The 23,766-nt window shown below is 40.2% G+C and overlaps 1 protein-coding gene across 3 annotated transcripts; it reads left to right on the forward strand.

Moving 5' to 3' along the window:
* The first annotated feature begins 4,350 nt into the window (after positions 1-4,350).
* On the forward strand, positions 4,351-23,766 carry LOC140254485 (pancreatic lipase-related protein 2-like). Of its 3 annotated transcripts, XM_072340986.1 has the most exons (15): positions 4,376-4,486; positions 4,996-5,075; positions 11,023-11,263; positions 12,304-12,352; positions 13,740-13,894; positions 14,308-14,433; positions 15,803-15,937; positions 16,826-16,934; positions 17,693-17,812; positions 17,977-18,099; positions 20,041-20,156; positions 21,308-21,437; positions 22,537-22,648; positions 23,065-23,229; positions 23,354-23,544. In XM_072340986.1, the coding sequence occupies exons 3-15, from the start codon at positions 11,243-11,245 to the stop codon at positions 23,415-23,417; spliced, it is 1,425 nt and encodes a 474-aa protein (XP_072197087.1). In that variant the 5' UTR covers positions 4,376-4,486; positions 4,996-5,075; positions 11,023-11,242; the 3' UTR covers positions 23,418-23,544. The 3 variants fall into 3 exon arrangements, with proteins under 3 accessions (XP_072197086.1, XP_072197088.1, XP_072197087.1); XM_072340985.1 differs by lacking the exon at positions 4,996-5,075 and having other exon boundaries at positions 4,351-4,486; positions 23,354-23,766; XM_072340987.1 differs by lacking the exon at positions 4,996-5,075 and having other exon boundaries at positions 4,351-4,486; positions 15,803-15,889.

Raw genomic sequence — 23,766 nt, forward strand, 5'->3', positions numbered from 1 at the left:
CAATATACAGAATCACAGAAATTTTCAGGTTGGAAAAGACCTAGAAGATCATCTAGTCCAACCATTACCAACACTTCCCAGCTAAACCATATTCCTCAACGCAACATCCAAACGTTTCTTGAACACCCCCATGGTCGGTGACTCTACCACCTCCCTGGGCAGTGCATTCCAATGCCTGACTACCCTTTCCGAGAAGAAATACTTCCTAATGTCCAGCCTGAACCTCCCCTGTCGCAGCTTGAAACCATTCCCTCTAGTTCTATCACTGTCTACACGAGAGAAAAGGCCAACCCCCAGCTCACCACAACCTCCCTTCAGGAAGTTATAGAGAGCTATAAGGTCTCCCCTGAGCCTCCTCTTCTCCAGGCTGAACAATCCCAGCCGCTCCTCATAAGGCCTGTGCTCCAGACCCCTCACCATACCTTCTCCAGCAGGCCAAAGTCAAGGCACCATTACTGATTTGCAGTCACCTCGAGTTCCCTGCTGATACATGTAGGATTTAATGGTCTTCTTAGCATGGAATTGTTGGCAGAAAGCTTGTATTTCATTTATTGTTTGACTAAAATCATACCAGACAGTGAAACACAACATCGCTTGCATCTTCTAAAAGATTGGATGTGCTATGCTCAGCTATCTGCTTTCTGCATTTCTTTACAGCCAGACCTATGCAGGAATTCCCAGGTGCTCCCAGTTTTCCCTGTTCCTTTCATTGCTCCCATCAGCCCACACTGGTCGGTCTGGATAGCTGAGAAGCCTAATAATTTCTTTGGTAACATGAAGTGGTAGCTGACCCTTTCTTCCTGCTAGATATCATGAGTCTTTAAAGACACATACACTTGTTAGAAAAATATTGCCTTAGAGTGATAGATTTTTACGTGGAAACAATATATTAAATAGACGAAATGCCAGAGATGACTCTTCATAAATACAAAGAGCATTTGTTGTGTTTTACTGAAACAATAATTCCTGTTTATGTATTCTGATTTCCAAGTGGTTTTGATATCGTGTCTTAAAGAGAAAGAAGATCATAGCCTCTCTTTCCCTTTAGAATACTGTAATTTATTTAACTAAATTCATTCTAGCAAGAAGAGAACAAGATCCAGCCAGCAATCAGACTGGATCGGAATGGTATTCAATTCTCTATTAAAGGGAGCATTTGAAATAATTTGCTACTGATGAAGTTCTTTTAAACAGACTCCAGACAAATAAGCACATAAAGCTAACTCAGTCATAAACTAAACAGTGAACGACATATTGTGTACATCAGACGGAAACAAAGAACATTCATCCTGTCTAATATCAGAATGTTATGTCCCTCGGATTCTTCATACTACGGTTCATAAATTCCTTTTGGTCTTGATTAAAAAATAAGGATAATCAGGCGATTAAGTGAGAAGACTCATACAGGGATATTCCAGCGCCATCTAGTGGACTTTTAAAAATATGATTAATACATTTTCTCTCCTGAGAATCAATTTTCATTTTAGTATTGCAACTAGAAAATGGTTATTGCTACTGACAGATGCCTCCTTCCTATCTCATCATTTGTACGTTACGATGTTGGAGACATCAGCTTTAAAATGATTCTATTGACTCCAAGTATGTATACCACTTCTGTGCAAACATCACACAAATTCCACACGGAGCAGGAACTTACCAAACTACATTCCATACAAGGAGCAGACATCCCACTGTGAGGCTATCAATAACCCGCTCAGGATAAAAGACACCTTTTGGAAAGGGGCACAGCTTCGGTTTGAGGATTTCAAAAGGGGAGATGCATCAGACCTATTCTGCTGACTAATTTGCACTGTAATCTTTGTATAATTCGTAGTTCATTTGTGTTGGCTGTTGCTCCTAGAGCTTGTTTTTTTGTAAGCTTTTGCTTGTGAGATTAGAAAGCCCTTTAATATCAAGTATATCGCCCTTGTGATAGTACTTCTATGCTGCGATCAAGTTATGTTTCAGACTCTTTGATAAGCTTAACAAATTGCATTCTTCCTTTCTTTCAGAGTAAGGCTTTTTTCCAGTGCTCAAATAATCTCTGCAGCTTTCTTCCTGCACCCATTTCTTGCACTGTTAGAAACACTGACACTCAGTTTGCAAGCAATATTCCAGTACCCGTTTCATCAATGCTTATATAAACGTAAAATTGCCTTCCCACTCCTACACGCTGCTTTCCTGAATAGATTTCCACATTCCCATTAATCGTTTTTACCTCAGACACCACATCTCAAGTTTGTGTTGACTCAGTTGTTCAGGCTGATTGATAAGCACTTTTCAAAGCTGCTGCTTTACTGAATTCTTTACCTCCTCAATACTTATAACCTGGATTTCTGTCACATGTGCAGCTCTGCATAGGACTATATTACCACGTTAACACGGGTTCTGCTCGCTGAGCTCTCCATGCTATTCTGTGTGACCACCTTTTCCAATCCCGATATCAATCTCAGCATCATCTGCATATTGTGTCAGCAGTAAGGTTATATTTAGTTCCAGGTTACACAAATAGCCGTAGCGTTACCTTGGCTTGAGCGCTCTTCTTTGGAAGATAATTGCAAACAGCCACACTGGATGATTATTCATCTCTGCAATTATTTCTCAAAACCATCAGTTTCAGATTTCAGTCACTGATTACAGATTGTATGTGCTACGGTGCTGCTTATTTCAGAGAAATTGTATTTCAGAACTCAAATGACACCAAAGGAGCAGATTCACACTAGAGATCTTAGGGATTTATTGCAGTTTTGCATACCATGGGATCAAGAAGACCTACACTGCCTTTCCAAATAGCCCTACCAGTGCTAACAGGGTTCTAGTACAAGCCAGGTGCTTTTCATTCATACAAACCCACAGCTGTGTAGTTCAGAAGCAGTGTCGGTGGCTGTCACTGTTCTAGGTGAATGGTTACTACCTCAGAATTTCTTTAACCAGAAATACATTGCCTAAAAGAATACTGAGTACAGGAAGTGAGCTTCCCAAAACAACACAGCCTTGTTTCTTATTCATGACTGTACATTTATAACCAGATTCATAAGGTGCATCTTAATGCTTCCCAGATACCAGTAAGATTCTCAGCTAAATGCACAAGAAGGAGACCAAAATATAAACAGACTGTATTCCTTTTTCCTTCAGTCTCTTAATCGTTTAATTTTCTTTTCTTTTTTTTTTTTTTTTTTTTTTTTTTTTTACCTCTTCACAAGGATTTTTTTCATACTGAAATGTCTTAATTTGCCCATTTACTTTAGAGATCTTTGCTTTACCTATTCACGTGAGTTTTTCTGTGCACTTCACAGCTCCTGCTAACTGCTTTTTCAAACACACCCGGCAGAGAGCATCAGCTTCAAGCAACCTATATGGTCACCAAAAAGGCTCCAATTTCCCTCCATCATAAAGGCAGCAGTCCTGTGAGGCCCAGAGGCTTTAAAGCAGAACCTTTGGATGCTAACCCCCATGCATATGGCAGCCAGGGTGCTCTACTAGAACAGGGCCGGGCTTAGATCGATACGCATAGATTTAACCTACATGCAAAAATTATTGCCTGTAAAGTGAGAGCGCTTGTATTTATTTCTTTATGGCACCTGAAAGTGAACTGTTGCCTTGTGGCACATATCATCACAGGAGAGCTAAAAATCTCATTTCAGGCAAAAGCAAGAAAAAACTGCACTGAGAGGAAGGAGGAAGAGAAAGAGATACTTCTGCCAGGAGGATGCAGGTGCTCAGAGCAGAACTGAGGGCATCGTTACGACGCTTGCACATGAAGTGAAATAGAGGAATGTTTTGCAGGAGCTGTGTAGGAGGGAAGCAGGTGATGGGAGCAGACATCGAGCCCTAGGCATAGGAGTGGCTTAGTAGGAGGATGGGCACTGCAGCAGGATTGACAAACATATCACATCTAAATTACTGGCTTATTGGCCTTTGGATTGTCTGGGGTAGCACCAAGAGTGCTCTGAAAACAGGTGAAGAGCTGTGTTAATTTGCCTCTTTTGAGGATACCAGCTGTAAGGAAAATCATTAATTCAAAAATACCTGCAGACTATTGCTGGGAGATATTTATGATTACCAGCTGTCATCCCTTTCTGTTTCACGCTCAGAGACGTAAACCGTACCTCTGGCTCTGGCTGCAGCTATGCCAGAAGCAGAGAAAAGAAGCACTCATCCAATCAGCGAGTACTCTTGTACATTTTATCAAACAAAATAACAAAATAGCAGAAATAAAGACTGCAGTGAGAAGGATTCTCCTCAAGTTTCCAGGGAAACTACCTTAACCAATGGATTAATGCAAACCCTTTTAACACAGTTGTCTCCAAATATATCTACAATGCAATTATGTAAACCAAGTGATTCATCCTCGTGCTTCTCAGAAAATACTCAAGCAAATATAAGAAAACAGACATATTTGAAAATCATGTTACCCCGAGAATGATTTATTCCTGTTGAACCGGATGAACATAAACAGAGCTTTTCAAACCCTTTGAGAATTCAGGTAAGATAAATGGTAACTTTTTACTGGGATAGAAGATACTGGTGTGGGCCACTTTCATATGCCACGTCAAAAATCTCAAATCTACTGATGCAGGTTTGTAACCTAAACCCTTATAGCAACATGTAACAGCCATTTGTGAACACATAACTCATGTCCATGTGCAAATATTGCTTTTTACTCGCCAAAATTCCTAGATTTTATTTTTATTTCTAATACGGAGCTCTGATAAATCTCCATTGAACGGCACTGTTTTGTTTTCTATCAGGCTGTGTTTCACTACTAGAAGGGTGGGTTTCTGGGATTTCTCTTCTTCTCACTTCAAATATAATTCCTCACTGTAATCTCTTCAAGGAAATAAGGCATCATAGTTTTATTATTCGATCTTTGTGAGAGGAAATTACTCATCTATTTGAAGCCTACTAGTAACTCTCAAAAAAATTCTATCACTTTTCATATATTTTTAATACGATGCACCAGCATCAAGATCTTTCCTTCCCTTGTTTGAGTAGAGCTGGCCTCTAGGTGCTGCTGTGATGCAAATAACTGGCAATGGGATGATGGACATGATGTTATAAATTGGAGCTGAAAGGTGAGTGCAAAATTATCCTCTGTATTACCTTCTGAGTTTCTCTCTGTATAAAGACACACAGGCATTTGTTTCTACAGCAGGAGGTGTTTCTACAACTGTAATCTTCCTTATTAGCTTCATAGGAAATGTCCAGCACAGACCCCAGCATGGGAACAAAGGAATCATTTTTCAGATCTATTATCATTATCAATTCTCTGAAAGTATATATTGCTTCAGTTTGAGGTGTATGAATGTTTATAGCAGACACAGAACTACAGCGTAAAAGGAATAATAGCTTCAATCATTGAATTTCAGGGGTTTTTAAAGTTATATTGCAAAGTGGGATATGATAACTGTTGCAGTGATGAAATCCCAATGGAATAGAGGGTGCAGGCTGAGAATATCTGTAAAGGACAAAACAAAGACTCTAAGCTCCCATGGCCTGTCCTGTGCACAGCTCTGCCCTCTTATGGCTGCTGATAACTCCAGCTTTGGCCACTGGATGTTTCACAATAACCTTAACCAACCCAAACTGAAGTTGGACTGGTAGAGACACATCCCAGGTGACCAACAGCTCCAGGACACAGAATGTCCAGAACAGCTGAGCTATGTCCATCAGAAGACAGGACAACAGAGGGCTTAGGAGGCCTTCTTTGCCACTGGAAGATTTTACCTAACACACAATTTTTCTTAATACCCAACCTGAACCTCCCTTGGCACAACTTAAGGCTTGTTCTGAGCAGTATGAACCCACACACAGATCAGCCCTGTGAGATTTTAGTCCTCGGTTCTTCACACTTGGTATTTGGTGCAACAGATCTCTGAAAAGATGTTGATATCTGACATTTTTTCCAGACATTTCCATGCACCTCAAATACAAACCGCAATTGTACACACACTGAAATCAATACTGAAATGTTGTTTCTGCCCTCACTTATTGAAAGCAATGGCAGGAACTTCAGCTGACTGCAAAAAGAGGTGGACCTGGGCTCACGTTATGAAATGTTCCAGTTAGACTTATTTAGATCTAATCGTTGTGGTAATGCCTCTATATATTGCATGCTGGGCTGATTGCAGCATTCCACTCCCACATTCCTTACACATAAAATGAGTTTGTGATCATGCCGCATGCCACTCTCATTTGGGATAGTCTTTTTCAACACTATATTTAAATACCAATTTTCTCTCATCCTCATGGCTTCCAAATCAAAAGACTTAAAATTTAAATGGCAATGCTCCATTTATCTGAAATTCTACTGAATGTAACACTGATCCAGCTGACCTATCAGGCAAAAAGATGCCATCTTACTGAAAGATAGTGTAAATTACTTACTTTTCTTCACAGCCCTCCCTTTATTGGCTGGCCTCTCTCAAATAAGCAATGAGTACTGTTCCTAAAACAGCAGAAGGAATGCTTCTGTTAAAACCTGATTTAATTCTAATAGTGCTCCCAGTCCAAACTTCCTCTCCAGTAGGGAAATGCACAAACCCACGGTGCAGGATAAAGGATGCCGACACAGCTTTATTAAATCATTACATGGGTTGCCAAACCACGAGTAGTTAAGAACCTTAAGATAGTGAGACAAACATAGCAACACCTTTACGTCAACCTGCACAGGACCAAAGTTAGAGGAAGTGCAGAGGAACAAAAACAGCGCTTGTGAAACAGCAACCAAACCCACATAAACAAGGCCACATACAGCATGAAAGGCCTATTATGAAGCCACACCATTATAACGCTAGTTGTTCCTATTTAAGAGCAGCTAACGGCTCATATAAATTAATATTGCTGTTTGGCTCTATCATTCTTTTTTTAGCGTGGAGTGCTCTGCTCCAAAAATTGCAAACACTGAGAAAAGTGAGATGTAAGGGTAGTTAAAAATCCAACTAACACTGAAATGTACAGAAATGTGGCAGGACACTAGAAAGTACAGAATGATTTAACTTTTAGTCTTTGGACTTCCAGAACTAAATAGATAAGAATTTCATCAAGATACAGAAAATACGTCAGCCATCCTGCAAGCTATGCTATTATTTAATATGACTTCCTTCATTTCAAGCAAACAGCAATTAAGAAATAATAATAACAAAAAAGTCTAGAAATGTTTCTAAAGGCATAGTGCTTCAGTGATTGTGCGTGCAGATAGAGTTGTCCCAGTTATCTCATCAAGGAGATATGCTACTATGCTACTAATAACCATCAAGTTTAATTAAGACATCTTAAAATTCAGAAATATAAATTCAAAAGGCCTTCAAACTAGAGCATCTATTCCACCCCTTCATGTAATCCTTAAAGCGTGTAACAAAATTCATCATGATCAATTACTATTCATTTAGCACAGCCTTCTACAACAGGGTTGGCAAGAGCAGCTATGGCTTTTCTGTTAATCTGTGAGATCTATTTTACACGGTATTTAACTGTCCTTTCTTGAACTGATTTCCATCTCCAAAAGTACAAATACAATAATTTCAAGGTAAATGGCTAATGAGAGAAAGAAAGAAATGCCTGTTAGGTAAAGTCACTAAAGTTACAGATGTCTTTCATTACTTTTTGTACTGTAGGTGGCTAATCAACCTTTTGAAAGTATGATTCTTTTCAGTCTAAATTTGATGTTACTGAATGTTGCCAAAAGAAAGTTAAGCAGCACTAGGACTGAAAGTAGATGTGTATCTCTACTCTCTGACATTGACAAAACGGAGGAAAACCCAGAAGAAATACAGACGAAATCTGTAAAAGCATCTCTAGGCTCACATGGAGAAATATAAGAAAAAAAAAAGTGGGCTTCCATTGGAAGTATAAATAAATCACAACTGTTGGCTTTAATGGCATTAAAATACAAAGCAAGTCAAACAACACTTGGTGCTCTTCTTCTATTTAAGAAGTATTAATTCTTTGAGTGATCCCAGTGAGATTAGCATCAATAGAGGTATTAGAAGCTGGATCATAATGAAAGAACAGCAGATAATAAGAACAGTGATCCATTTCTATTTCAGCAGGCAAGCAGACTGAGTAGAATAGAGGAATTCTTAGTGGCATTTAAGTTTTCATTTATAAGTGTTATCTCCTTAGGGAGATTCCTACAGCAGCCATACTAGAAAAAGGTGACCTTTACATTACTGTTACCACTAGTAATAAAAACTATTTATACACTTCCCAAATCTGAGTTACATACCCCACAGTGCAGAGGTAGAAAGGTAAGTTCCTGCCCAGAAAGCTCAATCTCTAGGCTAAGACATGATAAGGGGGTGAAATTGCAATTCAAGAATTAAAACAAAAAAAAATTGCTTAAGCAGCTCTGCACAATGATTTCAAGGGTTTATCCCTTTCGTGCTATCCTTAGTCATATTACATACAATGCTCTTATCACAGAAGTTTCCCTCTTCCACGTGTTGCGACAGAGGGGAGCTTTCAGGAGACTGCACAAAGCCAGATTTCAGTGGCAGAAAGAATCTTTGGCCAATTGTTTCCCCAAGAAATCAGAAATGAATGGATAAATCTCTGTGACAGAAAGAATTTTCCTTTCTGGTTTTGGTAATGGGAGGCAAAAGACAGATGTCCATCTACTCAGGCTGAGTGGAACAAGAAGTTTGTTTCCCAGCTCTTCTGGAACAGAAGGGGGGGGGGAAAGAAGTTCTCCCAGAAATAAGATGGGTGCATGAATGAGTTCTATAAAACTAAGGCAAATAATATTGAAGTAGTTAACCCAATTAAGGTGAAAAGTCTTCTAGAAGCTGACAGGGAAGTGCTGACAACTAGCAATGTTGCTGAGCTATGAGCTTTCCTGGCATTAGCAAATGAGCATGAAAAACCCATTTCATGCTTGTCTGCTGGATACAAATATGAAGATGCCTTGCCCTCCCAGCAACCTCTTCTCAAACACTGGAGGAGATCTGTCACATCTGACTGCCTGCAAAAAGGCAGATGAACTTTGTTAAACATCCATTTCACATTCTGAGCAAAGCCTACAGCAGTGAGGCTCCCATCAATGCTGAATGCTCACTAGAATGATGATTTACAAGGACTTTGTGGTATGCAGCTTTGCAACTAGGAGTAGGGTAGCAATGCTGCCATCCTAGGTGAAACCCAGAGACCTAAGCATCTTGCTGTTAAAGTTCATGCAGCAGCAAGGAGTTGAGGTAGGTTCTGGTTCCAGAAAGGCTTCTTAATGTAATGGATAATTCAGTTTTCTTTACCTCCCCAGAGAGAATATGCACCAAAATACTCTAGTTATAGGGAAGATCTATGAGGATGAAGTAACAATAATAATTTATTAAACCAAATGGACTAATTTAGAAGTTTGAGTGACCTGCTCCTGCAGTAAACCACTTCAGTGGGAAGTATAGAATGAAGTGAGGGTTTGGTTTAATTCTATTATAGGCAATAGGTAAATAGTTATAGGTAAATTATTATAGGTAGTAGAGTTTAATCAGAAGCAGGTTATGTATATTAGATACTAATTTTGGGGGGGAGGGGGGGGCAGCAGCTCTGTGGGGTCCAATGAATCAGTCTTTTTGAGTTTGTCTGCAAATGCTTACAGACAAAAACACAAACATTCACTCCCTTTAGTTTGAAGTTATATAACACATCAGAGAATACCATACTGTAGCATCACAGATCCGAGCACTTACGCTATCACCTCATCCAGTTTCTACCAAGATGATCTGGGATAACTTAGATGTAGATTTTTTTGTATGTATGCTTCATTTAGCCATTTCTTCTAAAAGACTGGTTGGTGTTTTTGCTTGCTGAACCCTACTGATGAGTAATTAACAGACACACTGACACCCCATCGGTATTCTTTAACTGTGTAAGGAGAAGATAACTCAGATTTTAACATAAATCATTTCACACTTTGCTGGAGCAACTTGGGCCTGAAGTGAGAAAATATCAGCTACATAACAACCTACCATCTTAATTTTCTGCTTAGGTTACAGGGAACAGGTATTGAGGGTCTACTTCCTTCTACAATCAGTACCTAAAGTAATTAACCTGTCTAGGCTAACCAAGAAAAAAAATGAAAAGAAAATCAATTTTTGAACCTAGCACCCCTTAGAATTACTTAAACCTCTGTCATATATCTACATGTTAGATAAGAGTCAGTGGAAAGGATTATAAAAAAGGGAGTCTCCCCTTCTTGTACACCCTTTGCTTAGGAGGTGCCATAGTAATCCAATAAAGGGTTTCGCATTAAAGTGCTGAGATGTGAGTTACTCATTGGCATCTACGTATAGGAACAAAGATTTCTAGGAAGGTCTGATCAGAAATGTTAGCCTGATAGTACAACAGCACAGTTCTTTGTGAAAAGATGTTGTAAACCTAAACACTAAAAACTAAATTGACTGCAATTAATACATGTTAATTATGATGATCCGTGGTAATTGGATACGGTGCCAATCTGGCCAAAGAACTGTTCTCTATTGGAGAGCACTCCTGTCATCTTCTCAAAGAAGAGTCAGGTAATGCATCCACTGGGAAAATTACATATGAGATAACTGTCAGATGAACAAATAACAAGACAGAGCATGCAATTACATTTCTAACCCTTTTTCATACATGTCTCTGATTTTTCTCAAGTAGCAGCTTACACTTTGCAAACATACGTGCTAGCTGATCGCTCAACACATTTTTTGTGTGCTGATGTAATCATCTGTCAAATACAAATTGGAAAAGTTTGCTTAAGACTGAAATATTTAAGGCAGGCAACGGGGTCCAAGTGGGATGGTTTTGCTTTTAAAAGTTTGGAACGGGATCCTAAATAATGGGGCTTAGCATCACGCAGAAGGCTGTAGCAAAGCCCAACTCAGTGTTGCAAAGAGATGGGGTGCCCAGCCAATGGTGGGAACCCTAATCCCAATGCTGAAAGGCTTCATACTTGTTCACTGTTTGCATCCCACTTCCCTGTTCTTTTTAGCTTTAAATTACTGACAAACGACAGTAACACCCTATTTGAAACTTTGCATTAAACAGGCGGAGTCTCACAGCAACTGGTCTAAACTGGTTCCTGACATCTTAGCATTCCTGACACAAAGATAGCTCAGTTGGCACCGCGCAGTGAAGCCACAGATGCTGCACGGCGGTGGGAGGGTGAGTGTCCTCTCAGAAGGTGGGCCCAGAGCTGTCCTGCTTCACACTGTCCACTCCAACGGGCTCCTACAATTTCTGCAATCAGCCACTGTGGACTCCAAGAATGCACCTGAGCCTTGCCAAGGTAAATGGGATGTACTGGAGTCAAGAGTATCTGAGGGACTCAAATCACAGTGGGCATGGGGTATTTTGTGAGTGGTGGAGTAGAGGAAGTGGAAGGAAGACGTGCATGAATCTGCAGTGAGTCGTGAAGGGACGAACTCTTGGCTCCTAACAGCAAATTACCAACTCCAGGGGACTGTGGTGGGAGAAGATGCAGGACTTATTGTAGGATCAGACTCTGATATTAGAGTTTTCAAAGGATGAGCTGTTAACATCCACAGCATAGCAAGCATGCACCTCTTACTTTTCTTCTTTTGCCCATATTATATTCTGCACACTTCGTTAATATGCAGTGCACAGAAAGCAAGTTATAAAGTCAAACTGCATATGTGTTATCTCACTGACTAAAGGTACCTCAGCAATTCCTCATCTTTCCTTTAAAGTTAAGTTACTAGCAGTAAAACTACATGTAAAATACATGCCCTACTTTACCTGAAGGTACATGGCTGGTCCCATGTACTCTGATGGTTACGTATCAGCTAGCAATTAAGTGATCAAATACTGATAAGAGTACAAGGCTAATAGTCTTGAAAACTCATTTTGATCTTTCCTATTGGCATGATCTGGAAATGCAGATTTTGTGCCTCTGTTCTTCTAAAACACAATCACTGATTAGCACTTCGACAAGTAGTTTTTCTATTAAAGCCTAGAAGAAACTTGACTCTGTCAAAAACTGTTGTAGCAGATCCCTTACAAAATCCATTCACTTGCACACACATTACAGTTCTAAAGGGAAAAAAGCTTCTGTTTGTCAAGGTCAGGGGAGAATCTTTAAGAGCTGATGAGAGGATATGCCCTATTCTCAATAATTCCATGGCAAATGAGGAATCAAAGGTATTTTCTTGAAATATGTTTATTCTTTTGGTTCCAGTTCATTAAATGCCTGAAGTTCTCCCATGGCCACTATGACTTCTATTAATGGATCAAGAAAATTCCTAGGTGAACTCTGGATTTATAATTAATTAAGCTTGAATTGTGTTGTTTTGGGTTTTTTTGCCTTAGATGCTTGCAGTATGGATCACTACTCTTTTTCTTCTTGATGCAGCTAAAGGTAAGACACACAGCTGATAAAGTCCATAAACAGCAAAAGTTGTGTGCAGCTTACACCAGAATATCTACATTTTAGAAAAAGAACATGATTTGGAATTGATATCATTGATTTCTTCATTAGCAGTAATAAATTCTGTCATGCCTTTGATACATTTAACCTATCAATCTAATTCTTTAAAGGGTTTTGCAGCAAAAAGAAAGGGAACTAGAAAGGTATTCATATATAATAATGGATTCTAAAATTCTCCCAGAGCTGTTCTCTTCCCATGCCAAACACCCATTTATGGCAAATACAGCACAGTGGTAATGCCAACCAAGGCACATACACTGCACAGCACTACGCATAGAACATAGAAATAATGCTGGTCTCAAATATCTCTTTACCAATAGGAAAGGATAAAGGCACAGGGACAAAAAGGAGAAACAATAAAGCACAATCCAGGAGTTCCCTAGCATCAGAGGAAAAGAACTTTTGAAAAGGACAGAATCTCTAGTGAAGTCCTAAATTACAGCTCCACAATCCAGTTTCTTCCTCTGAAAGTATTTTCAATATGTAGTGCCCTACCCTGCGCTTTGTACCGAGTTACAAATAGCCGCGATCCGATGCATTCTGGTTCTGTCACCCTCTCACAGTAACAATAGTTTTGCTTTGTCATCGTTGTCTTTTTAATAACCATAAAAATGGCTTTCAGCTCCACAACTGTTGTGCTATCATGGTGGATGAGGATGGCATTTCATGGCAACACCCATACGTCATATTTACATTACTTTACTAAAGCCACCACAGAAATTGGGAAACTCTCGCCATACAGGAACAGATGACATTTCCCTGGGCTGTTCTGTGCTCTAGGCTTGCACTTAGATTCACAGAATCATAGAATTATTGAATCATTAAGGTTGAAAAAAGACCTTTAAGAGCATCACGTCCAACCTTCCACCAACCACCAATATTGCCCACTATATCGCATCCCTCAGTGCCACATGTATCCATTTCTTGAATGCTTCCAGGGGTGGTGACTCCACCACCTCCCCGGGCAGCCTGTTCCAATGCATTATCACTCTTCCAGAGAAAACATTTTTCCTAATATCCAACCTGAACCTCCACTGGCAAAACATGAGGTCATTTCCTCTCATCCTACTGACATCATCACTTCCACTGAACCCTTATGATGATGAAATTTAAGGGAGGTGCTTTACGTAAGTGGTAGAGCAACCAGTAGTGTGTGTTTTAATGTTTTGAGCTTTTTTAAAAACAGAAATCTCTGTCTTTAATTCTGGCACAAGAAAAAACAATTGACATAAACCCCAGACCATTAACACAAAGTGAAAGACTACTCTGAGTTGGCAGCAGAAGCTGGTTTGTTCTTATTGTTCTTTATGTTCCCTAGGAAGGGAAGTGTGCTACGACAGGCTTGGGTGCTTTACTGACAGTCCCCCTTGGTCTGGGATCCCAGGCAGAGAGCTGGCAGGTGTGCCCAGCTCTCCAGCAGCTGTGAACACTATTTTCCACCTTTACACTAGGGACAACATCAGGAACTACCAAGTAAGAAACTCTTTCTTCTCTCCTACACCTTTACTTACAGGTCTCTCATGAGAGGACCTGATCCATATTCTATGATATGTACGTAGCTCAAATTCAGTTTCAGTTTTATCATTATAAATCCAGATGCAGGCAAGGCAGTAAAAAAGGAAAGCTTATATTTACACAGCACATTGTGCCAATATATCTCAAATCATTGAGAATAGGATGTTGGTATCATTAGTTCAGTTAACTAGGAGTTAATGTTGTTGAAGCCATTAACTGATATTCCCAAGCAAAGCTGTTTAGGATCAGGAACAAGACTCATCTGTTCAGATTTGAGACCTAAGCCTAAACTACTGGGTTCCTTTGCCTTGTATTGGTGTGCACTGGCACAGAACATTCACATTGTTGATGTTTTGTTTGTTTTGACACAGAAAATTTCTGCTTCAAATCCCTCAACTATCAAAACTTCAAACTTTCGAGCATACAGGAAAACTCGCTTCATTATACACGGTCACCTTGCTGGAGCAGACCTGCCCTGGATAGCAAGCATGTGCAAAGTACGGTGCCATCATACTTGTACTTAACAGTGCAAAGACCCATACACACTCCCAATTAACTGCCTGATGATTCCCATCTAAAACTTCTCTGCTTTTGTTGTTGTTGTTAGTTCTGGGAATACATGAATGGAAAGCTTAGAAACAAGTTTAGCTTCACAAGACTGCCCTCCTGTTCCTACCTATGAGCATAGTGCACTTTAGCCTCTTGTTAAATGCCCTTTTGCTGCATTCACCCCCATCGTGAAAACTGTAATTGATTGTTTTTCAATTCCTTGACAATAATAACGGGGAAAAAGTCACTTTCTCACCTCAGTAAAAGTTCAAGATAAACATTTCAGATTGAATGAGGCATTTGATCTGCCAAAGCCAAAATGCTCTGTTCAGCAGATTGATTTGGTTTTATTTAGGTGTACTTTAAAAATGAAATTGCTTCAGAAAGCCATCAGAAAGTTCCCTTGCCTGAGGTGTCTAAATAGAATAGTTTGTTTAAAATGGATTTGGAAGCAGAGCAGTTCAAGCACGTGAACTCAAACTTGTGAATCCCATTACATGATCCAAATGTATACATTTTCAAGACTAGAGCTTGGACAATAAAAAGAAACCATTCTATCCTCCTTTTCTAACTGAGGCACTAAGAAAAGCTGATCCCCTATAACCAATGACAGCAACTGAGATGGAAAACAACTGAAACTACTGTGCATCAAACCTGCAGCATTCAAACCTGCCTCCATTCTGCCTCCTTGTGTTGGCTCTGTAGCAGTAATAGGATAAAGGTGCATCTTTACCACACAAACACAGCAAGTGCATAAGGCATCATTTTGCTGTACAACTTTATGAATAAGAGTAATATTCGAGTTTTTAGGGCATTATTAGAAAAACACACTGCTAAATAGAATCCCCTAAGAACAGTATAATTTTCTTTCCTTTCAAAATTAATCACCAGCCAAGTCCTTAGGATAAACCTATACTCAACTGTGCCTATCCTCAATAGGTGTTAGAACTGATGATCCTTATGGGTCCTTCTGAACTCAGGATAGTCTATTATTTGATTTACCCTTACTACTTACCAGTGGGGTTCAGCCCCACTGACAAGAGCAATCACTGCTCTCTGGCCCTGCAGGCTGCTGCCTACTGATGCTTCACAGGCTTCTGTAAAGCCAGTACTAGGAAGGGAGAAGGAAAGCAAGGCAAGAGCTGAAAGAGCCTTGTGGCAGGAGCTGTATGCCAGTTCTGCCAGGATGAGATGCAAAAATCAGAACTCACAGAATTAAAGGGAGATCTCTCTATATAGTAAAACTAATTATTAATTGTGTGTAACCTGGAAGTGCTGTATTTCATGATTGTTTTCTTCTGTTTCTGTCCCTGCCAGTTCATGCTTTATGTTGAAGATGTGAACTGCATTCTGACTGACTGGAGAGGTGGTTCCAGTGGTTTGTACACAGACGCAGTCAACAATGTTCGCATTGTGGGGGCTGAGCTGGTCTATCTTGTGAACTTGCTTGAGGTACAACTGGAACATGAATGTCAGTGGATCAGTGTCATCTTTAGATCTGATACAACACAGACAGAAAGTAAAGAACTCAGTACCACTGAGCTGAAAATGTTATAAAAGGTCTCTAATCCTGCACAAAGTGAAATGCTCCTCAGGATCTGGGTGCTGGAAAACCTGGATAGCACAAAGGCCACTGTACTCACCCAGAGGGCATGGCATAGAAAAAGGCACTGAAAACCATAGAACACTGTAGTCACTGAAAAGACAGGTTTAGGATGAGGGGTATTCATTGGATATGAAGAGTTGGAGGAGTCACTCACCTTTCAGATAGGCATAATGCTACTTATGGGAGCTACATTCAGGACAAGGGGGGATGACTTTAAACTAAAAGAGCGGAGATTTAGGCTAGGTGTTAGGAAGACATTTTTTACTCAGAGGGTGATGAGGCACTGGCAGCACTGCCCAGAAAAGCTGTGGATGCCCCATCCCTGGAGGCGTTCAAGGCCAGTTTGGGTGAGGCCCAGGGCAGCTGATCTTGTGGAGAGCAACCCTGTCTATGGCAGGGGCTTGAAACTAGATTGGTTATAAGGTCGTTTCTAACCCAAGTTATTCTGTCGTTCAACAAATTCCCTTTTCCTAATGTCTATTAAACAGCCCAATCCTAGTGGAGGTTACTGTCACCACAGGGGTAGGAATGGAACTATTTCTCTTCCACACCTTGGCACAAATCCACTTCCCACAGCAGTAACTTCCCACCTACAGCACTGTCCTTCATCACCTTCCCTTCCCACTGCATACAGATCTCAGTGGCATTCTGGTCACGAGGGTATGCTGCAAAGCCTTTGGCTTGTATCTCCCATTTAGCACCCTTGTTTTTTTCTTTTCCTTATGTCTTCACAGAAAAACTACGGATACTCTCCTGCCAATGTTCATTTCATTGGCCATAGTCTCGGAGCACATGCTGCAGGGGAAGCAGGGAGACGAAAACCTGGCATTGGAAGAATAACGGGTACTGAAGCTGTAGCAGATGTATATTTTAATGCAACTTAAAAAAGAACCAAAGGGTCACTGTTACCTAAAAAATATAACACAGACACTGTGCTGCTTTCCTGTAACTGTACAGACAGCATAGCATCACTCAAAGAAAGCTATTGCACATCCTATCCCATGCCACTCATGTCAACAGTTACAGCCCTGAGAAAGGCTGAACTGCAACAGGAAGGTTAATCTCTCCCTACTGGAGCTAAATATATGTTACTTTGCACAGGTTCCCAGTGCACACTGCATATAGTCTTCAGCAATACCAAAGAGCAGGAAGATATTCTACCACATGTGAAATAACAGACTTGTAAAACATTAGCAACTCTTTATCATATTTGGATTTAAAAGCCCAAACCAGCATAATATTTCAGTAAAATTCTCAAACAAATATGCAAGCTTTGAGTAACATATCAAAATCAGTAACATCTTCCAGTAATATGCAAAGAAAACCACACCAGACAACCAAACAAACCAACAACCACTACATCTCTTCTTTTGACATTAGTCCCCAATAGTAAGCCATCCATCCATCCAATTTTTACTGCACTGCACTGCCTCTAGACACCATTCTATTAAAACCTGGCTTGTTATTTTTCTGGCTGTCACACATACACATCAGCATGAAATAGATTTTTACCGGAGGAGTTAAGGTAGAAACGTGATGACATATTTAGTAAATAAGTAAAGTTAATATTTATGTTATTATTCCCATCTCCTTTCACTTAGGTTTGGATCCAGCTGGACCTCTTTTCCAGTACACTCCTGCAACAGTTAGGCTGGATCCTTCAGATGCTAACTTTGTTGATGTAATTCACACTCATGCTGGTCATCTCTTCTTTGACTTTGGTAAGTTTTTACGTGGTGATCAGTCTGCATTGATTCTGGATGTCCCAACCTGGAGGTGCTCAAAGCCATGTTGGATGGGGGCCCTGGGCAGCTGATCTGATGGGAGGCTACCAGTCCCTTCCAACCTAAGCCATTCCATGATTCTATGATTTTACATATTTCAGCTCCTGGGATTCTTCAGACTTGTGGCCACCTGGATTTTTACCCAAATGGTGGGAAGAAAATGCCAGGATGCAGGGAGCTTCGTGTACCTGCAGCAGTTCGGAACATCAATGACCTTATGAGAAGTACGTATGTTCTAAAGAAGTAATGCCACATTACAACTGCAGTTTGAAAGGCAAGTTTGCATGCTGAGCTAAGGCAAAGCCTTTTGAATGCATCTATTACCTATATATCTTAGATCTGGATAATCCAAAAGTGATTGTTTTCATCCCCATTTTACTGCCATCAAGCATACTCAACATTAGCAGCTTTAGTATCTTCAAAGGGTACGGAGCAAGCTTGAAAAACAGAGGCTGATCAGATGACTAATGAACTGATTGATGCTGTGCAAAGGAAGCTAAGCAGTTAACGAGAGCTATTCAGGGATAAAGCAAAATAGATGCCCCAAATCCCATCCTCTAACCCTAGCCTATAGAGATAAGAAGACCTGTTATACATAGCTATGTGTTTTGAAATCTTGACCACTAGTAGGTAGTTGGCTCTCAAAAATGCTTGGTATCAACTGGTTTGAAAAGTTAGGAACCAAGATGGAAAGCTGCTGTGCACAAAACACCTTCAAAAGTGACAACATAAAAATATCTCAATTTTCAGCAAAAATTAAGTATTTTGCTAGGCTTCTTGCCATTTTTTGTGGTAAGAAACAAACCCAGCTCTACTGAACACAAGCAGATGAAGTGCATGCAGCTCCTAAAAGTAGAGACAGTGTTAACTCCAGCCTCTCATATAAACCTTGCTTTGTGTATATCTCTTCTGTTCGATAATATTTACATGTATGCAGTGCTTTTACATTAAAGAGTGCTTTAGAAATGCTATTTAGTAAGTTCTTTCTACAGCTTTTGATGCAGGAAGGGTTCCCTTTGTATAGATGTTGAATGAATTTGGCACTACCACGAGGCAAGCTTACCGTAAGGACTGAGATTTTTAAATTTTAAGCATAGACTCTTTTGAATTACTTTGAAAGAAGGAACAATAAAGAAAACAGACTCTGGAAACTCAGGAAACCTTGATGATCCAGGTTGTTTTTGAGAAACGCTGATGAAAGTACGTTTCTGTTTGTTTTTTCTTTCCCTCTGTGTAAAGAACAAAGGGTTGACCAGTTGATACCTGGTCAGCGTTAACCAGGATGTCTTTAAGATGCATAAATATTGATGAGCAACTATAAGTGAAAATTTGATTTCACTACAAGCTGTGCCTCCTTGCAATTACTTCAGTGCCTCCCTGACGTCACCCTAAAACTGGGCAAAGTCCCCCAACACTGCAGCAGAGTGGAGCCTATTTTTATAGCTTAACATCAGTATATTGCGCTTTGATAGAAGAGAGGCTTCAGAGCTAATAAAGACAGTGCTTATAACAAGGAATACAAATTGCACTTTCTTCTGCTCTGCATTAACAGCTCACAAATTTCGCTCTGAGGGCAAAATGCACTTATTTCAAATAATTCTGACAAAATCGAGGACACACTGCCAAGCATCTTGCTTTTCTGAGCATTTCACAGAATCACCAATGTCAAATGACCGCACATTTTTCAGAGCTTAAAAACACTGAAAGCCGCTGAAGTTAAAATAATTACTATAATTATCTTTAATTCTAGAAGTGAGTGGAAACTGTGGTTTTACAAATTACCACGTTGTGATAATGGTAAGCAAATGAAAACTACTTCATAGCAACTACTATATGTTTTGCAAATGCTGCAACTATGAATTATTCCAGTCTTCGAAATATGAAAGGGAAATTCTGCTAAATCCTCCTTTGTTCTCATGTAAAGTTCAGGCAGTCAAGTGTGTGCATTGCAGGACTGGGGGCTGTGAGAGGGCTGCCAGGTGCATCTCCACCTCCACGGGCTTCCACATGGCACACACATGGGCAACAGCTTGCTCTTCTCCATCAGAAATACAGATGTGGACACAAGAGTGCCTTGTGCCATAAAGACCCATGTATGTTGTTCTGGCATGGATTTTATGGTTGATGCGTACCTTTAATCATTTCTACGCGGGGTTTTTCCCCAGCATATAGATCTCTTGGATGTGGACATAAAAGAAGTCTCCGGTATTATGCTGAAAGTATTATCACTCCAAATGGATTTGTTGGCTACCAGTGTGAAACATACCGAGCTTTTATATCGGTGAGTATTGGTACCTTTTTTTGAAGGAGGTAAGGTTACAGCCCTGCTCTTCTTTCCCTAGTAATTTCTGAGATGGCTTCTGGACTCCATGTGATAGAATAAAGGGTGGCTCTGCAGACTGCCCTCATCCTCATAGCCAAAACATGGGCAAAATATAAAAGCAGCAAACCCCAGATCAGTTCCAGAAGAAAATGAAGACAGCAAATGTCCACACTCTAAGCCATTGCAAGAAGAAATGAAGATCTGAGAAGGCTAGCGAGGGCTGGATTCAGCTGTGTAGATTTACAGTGAGGGGCATGGGCTTGCTGAAGGCAGCCCACTTAAACCAGTGCCACACAAACCTGCTGAAACCCATCATCAAGAAGATAGGTACTGGATTTTATCAATGTCTAAACATCTATAAACAACAATGAACACCCACAGCATTTACAGCAGAGGAAACAACACAGCAGTGCCACACACACAAAACAGCACCAAATGATGCATAATGCCATTAGTTACCACCAGATGTCCCCAAACAGAGAACTCCCAGAGCCAGTTCCTTCAGTCCTATTGTTCAGCATGACACCATACAGTATGGATATACTATGGGACACCTCTTTGCTCACTCCTGGCTGTGCTCCCCTCAGCTCCCTGTGAATGCTTAGTCCCTTGCTGTCAGAGCAGCATGAGAAGCAGAAACATCTATAGCTCTGTATAAACACCTCTCAGAAGCAGCACCAGCATCAGTGCTATCAACATTGTTCCCACCCTAAATCCAAAATGCAGAACCATACCAGGTACTAGGAAGAAAATTAACTCTATTCCAGATGAAACCAGGACATGCTGAGAAATTGCCATTGCTTGTAGTGATTTTGCCACATCACTTGAAAGTCTGATGTAATTCAGGACTTGAATAACAGCCAGAACCCTGTGCAATTTAGCGATATATATATATATATATACCTGCATGATGAAGTAAGTGGACTGACCATCTCAACTCCTTTCTCCACTACTCTGATAAATAGTGAAAATATATTAAGAACTCAAAAACAAGCACCTTTTCAAACAAACTGGGGGGAAAAAAAGGCTGAAATACCCAATTTTATCATACTGTAAGTGTTTGAATTAAAATAGATATCATATTGTAACACACACTTATTTTTCTCCAGGGAGCCTGCTTCCCATGCCCAAAGGGAGGATGCCCACTGATGGGTCATTATGCTGATGTGTTTTCTCACAAAACTGAAAAAGAACAGCAAAAGGTGTATTTAAACACAGGAGCCCAGCCTCCATTTGCTCGTAAGTGCTGGAGTTTTATATATGTTAATATATATGGCATATCAGCTCTGTTTGGATAAGGGTGAGATAATTACGGAATTGATGCCGACCTGTGGTTTAGAAACCCTGCCAAATTTTGTTAACTGAATAGCAGATACAAAAGCTCTGTAAAGGTGGAGGTGGGAGGAATGTTATGCCTAAAATGCAAAATTTCAAAGCGAAAAACTCATGTTTCTCTCACTGACAAAAGCTTGTAAACAAGGCAGTTTCAGGGTATTTTTGCCAAACTCATCAAGTCATAATGATGGGGGGTAATAAGGAAGTGTAATTTTAATTGTGATTAATTCCAAAGAACTGAGAAATAAGGAAGTTTGTAAATAAGATGGATTACATCCCAGATGATGAACTCCAAGAGTGATACACGAAATAAGGTGTCTGAGGACATCATTCACTAGGCACTAGAATACAAAAGCAAAACTAGGTACAAAAAAATCTTAGGTCGCATCTTGAGAAAAGCAAGAGGAAAAATGAATATGAGTGCAGAGAAAGTAGGCATTTCTGAAATCTGAATGAATACACTGATATCAACATCTACATTGTTGGGTTTATAAAAACCGTGGCCCAAAGCAGGTGAAGAGATTCTCCTTTACTAGCGCACACTAAAGCTAGTACAAGAACTTTCCAAATGTGCATTATTGTATATGGGTCTATGCTTCTGCCTTGGGAAGACACGGACATTACAGGATCTTCTAACTGAGGTTAAGATGATTTAAGAAAATACATAATTCTTCCTATTTCAGAGCTAAAGTGCTATTTCTGAGGCCCCCACCCAAATTCTTCAAAGCACAAGAAATTACAAATTGAACACTGAGGCTGCATGGTGTGTAGCTCAAAGCAAATTAAATACTTAGCATGACCAGGAAGCCAGTAAAGATTAGAACTGTAGTTTACATCAGTGTCAAGGAAATAAATATCACCAGAATCACACAGAACTAACATTTGCCTTAATAAAGACAGAGGTATTTTGCTTGCTTACCTCTCCTCTCCCTGAAAAAGACTGAAACATACAAGGGAAAGAAGTCTCTTTACAACCACCATCTATTTCCCTTTGTTTTCAAAGGCTGGCGAAAAGAGATACGTGTCAGACTGTCTGCAACAGAAATCATGAAGGGAAATATAGATGTAGCCTTGACTGGAACTAATGGGATCAGGAGAAAATACACAATTGACAAGTAAGTGCAACATGACTGGTGAAAAACTTGTTATTATATGGAGTCTATAATATCTCTTTTTGGGTCTCATCTTGTTCTTTGTGATCTGTGACCTACGCTGGTAATAAAAGAAGCTGATAAGTGGTTGAAGGTTCCGGTGCTACAGACTTTGATCAAAATGTGCTTGCTGCTCTCTCTCTCTCTCTGTTTTCTTTCCTTTCTAGACACAGGTAGCACAGCAAGGAGGGTGAGAGCAAAGAGTTCTGTGGCCTGAGGGGAGGCTACTGCTAGTCTCAGACTTGTCTTCACAAATCAAAGATGGCAAAGCTGAAGGACATACAATCATGTAATCATTGCATCTTAGCATCCAGAAAGGCACAGGAATTTAGACAACTGACTCATATGCATGCTTCATTTTTGTGCTTTTCTTTTGGCAGGGGAACTTTCAAGCCAGGCAACACATACTTGAACTATATTGATACAGACATTTCTGGGAACATTTCAAAAGTTGAGTTTCGCTGGAATAAGCATCTAGGTCATGTACACCAAGGCTGCATGGGAGCTAAAGAAGTCATAATAATATCTGGGGGAGATGGAAACATGTGAGTGTACAGCCTAATCGTGTTTTGTTCTGTGGCTCTGGGAAAAAGAAAAAAAAAAAAAAAGAAATAGAAAAAGTCCTATTGTGCTGACAACCATCTCCTCACACTTTTCTCCCATTGCCAGGTCTGCATTCTGTGGCCATGGATCTGTGCAGCCAAGCACATGGCAGACCCTGACGCTTTGCTAGGGCTGGGGAGGAGCACCACGGCTCTGGCTATGGAAAACCACGTTACTTCATCTCAACTATTGGTGGAGCTCCTCTAGAACAGATGGAAAGTTTACACTGCCCAACTTGCATACCAAGTTACACAGTATACCCTGAGAAACTCAAGCATCACAGATTGCCACCTGTCGAGTAGGACAGCTGAATGCACAGCAAAACATTTGATGGCTGCCATTTTCAGTCACCTGCTCTACTGAGGTCTGATGAACACTGGATGAGCTGAGGCTCTTTCCCTGTACCTGGAATAGGTACCTTCTTAGGTACTACTAATAATGTACTATTGAGGATATTAAATTAATTTTCTGTCAGCCTT

The sequence above is a fragment of the Excalfactoria chinensis genome, chromosome 6, assembly GCF_039878825.1.
Source record: "Excalfactoria chinensis isolate bCotChi1 chromosome 6, bCotChi1.hap2, whole genome shotgun sequence".
In the NCBI taxonomy this organism is placed as follows: domain Eukaryota; kingdom Metazoa; phylum Chordata; class Aves; order Galliformes; family Phasianidae; genus Excalfactoria; species Excalfactoria chinensis.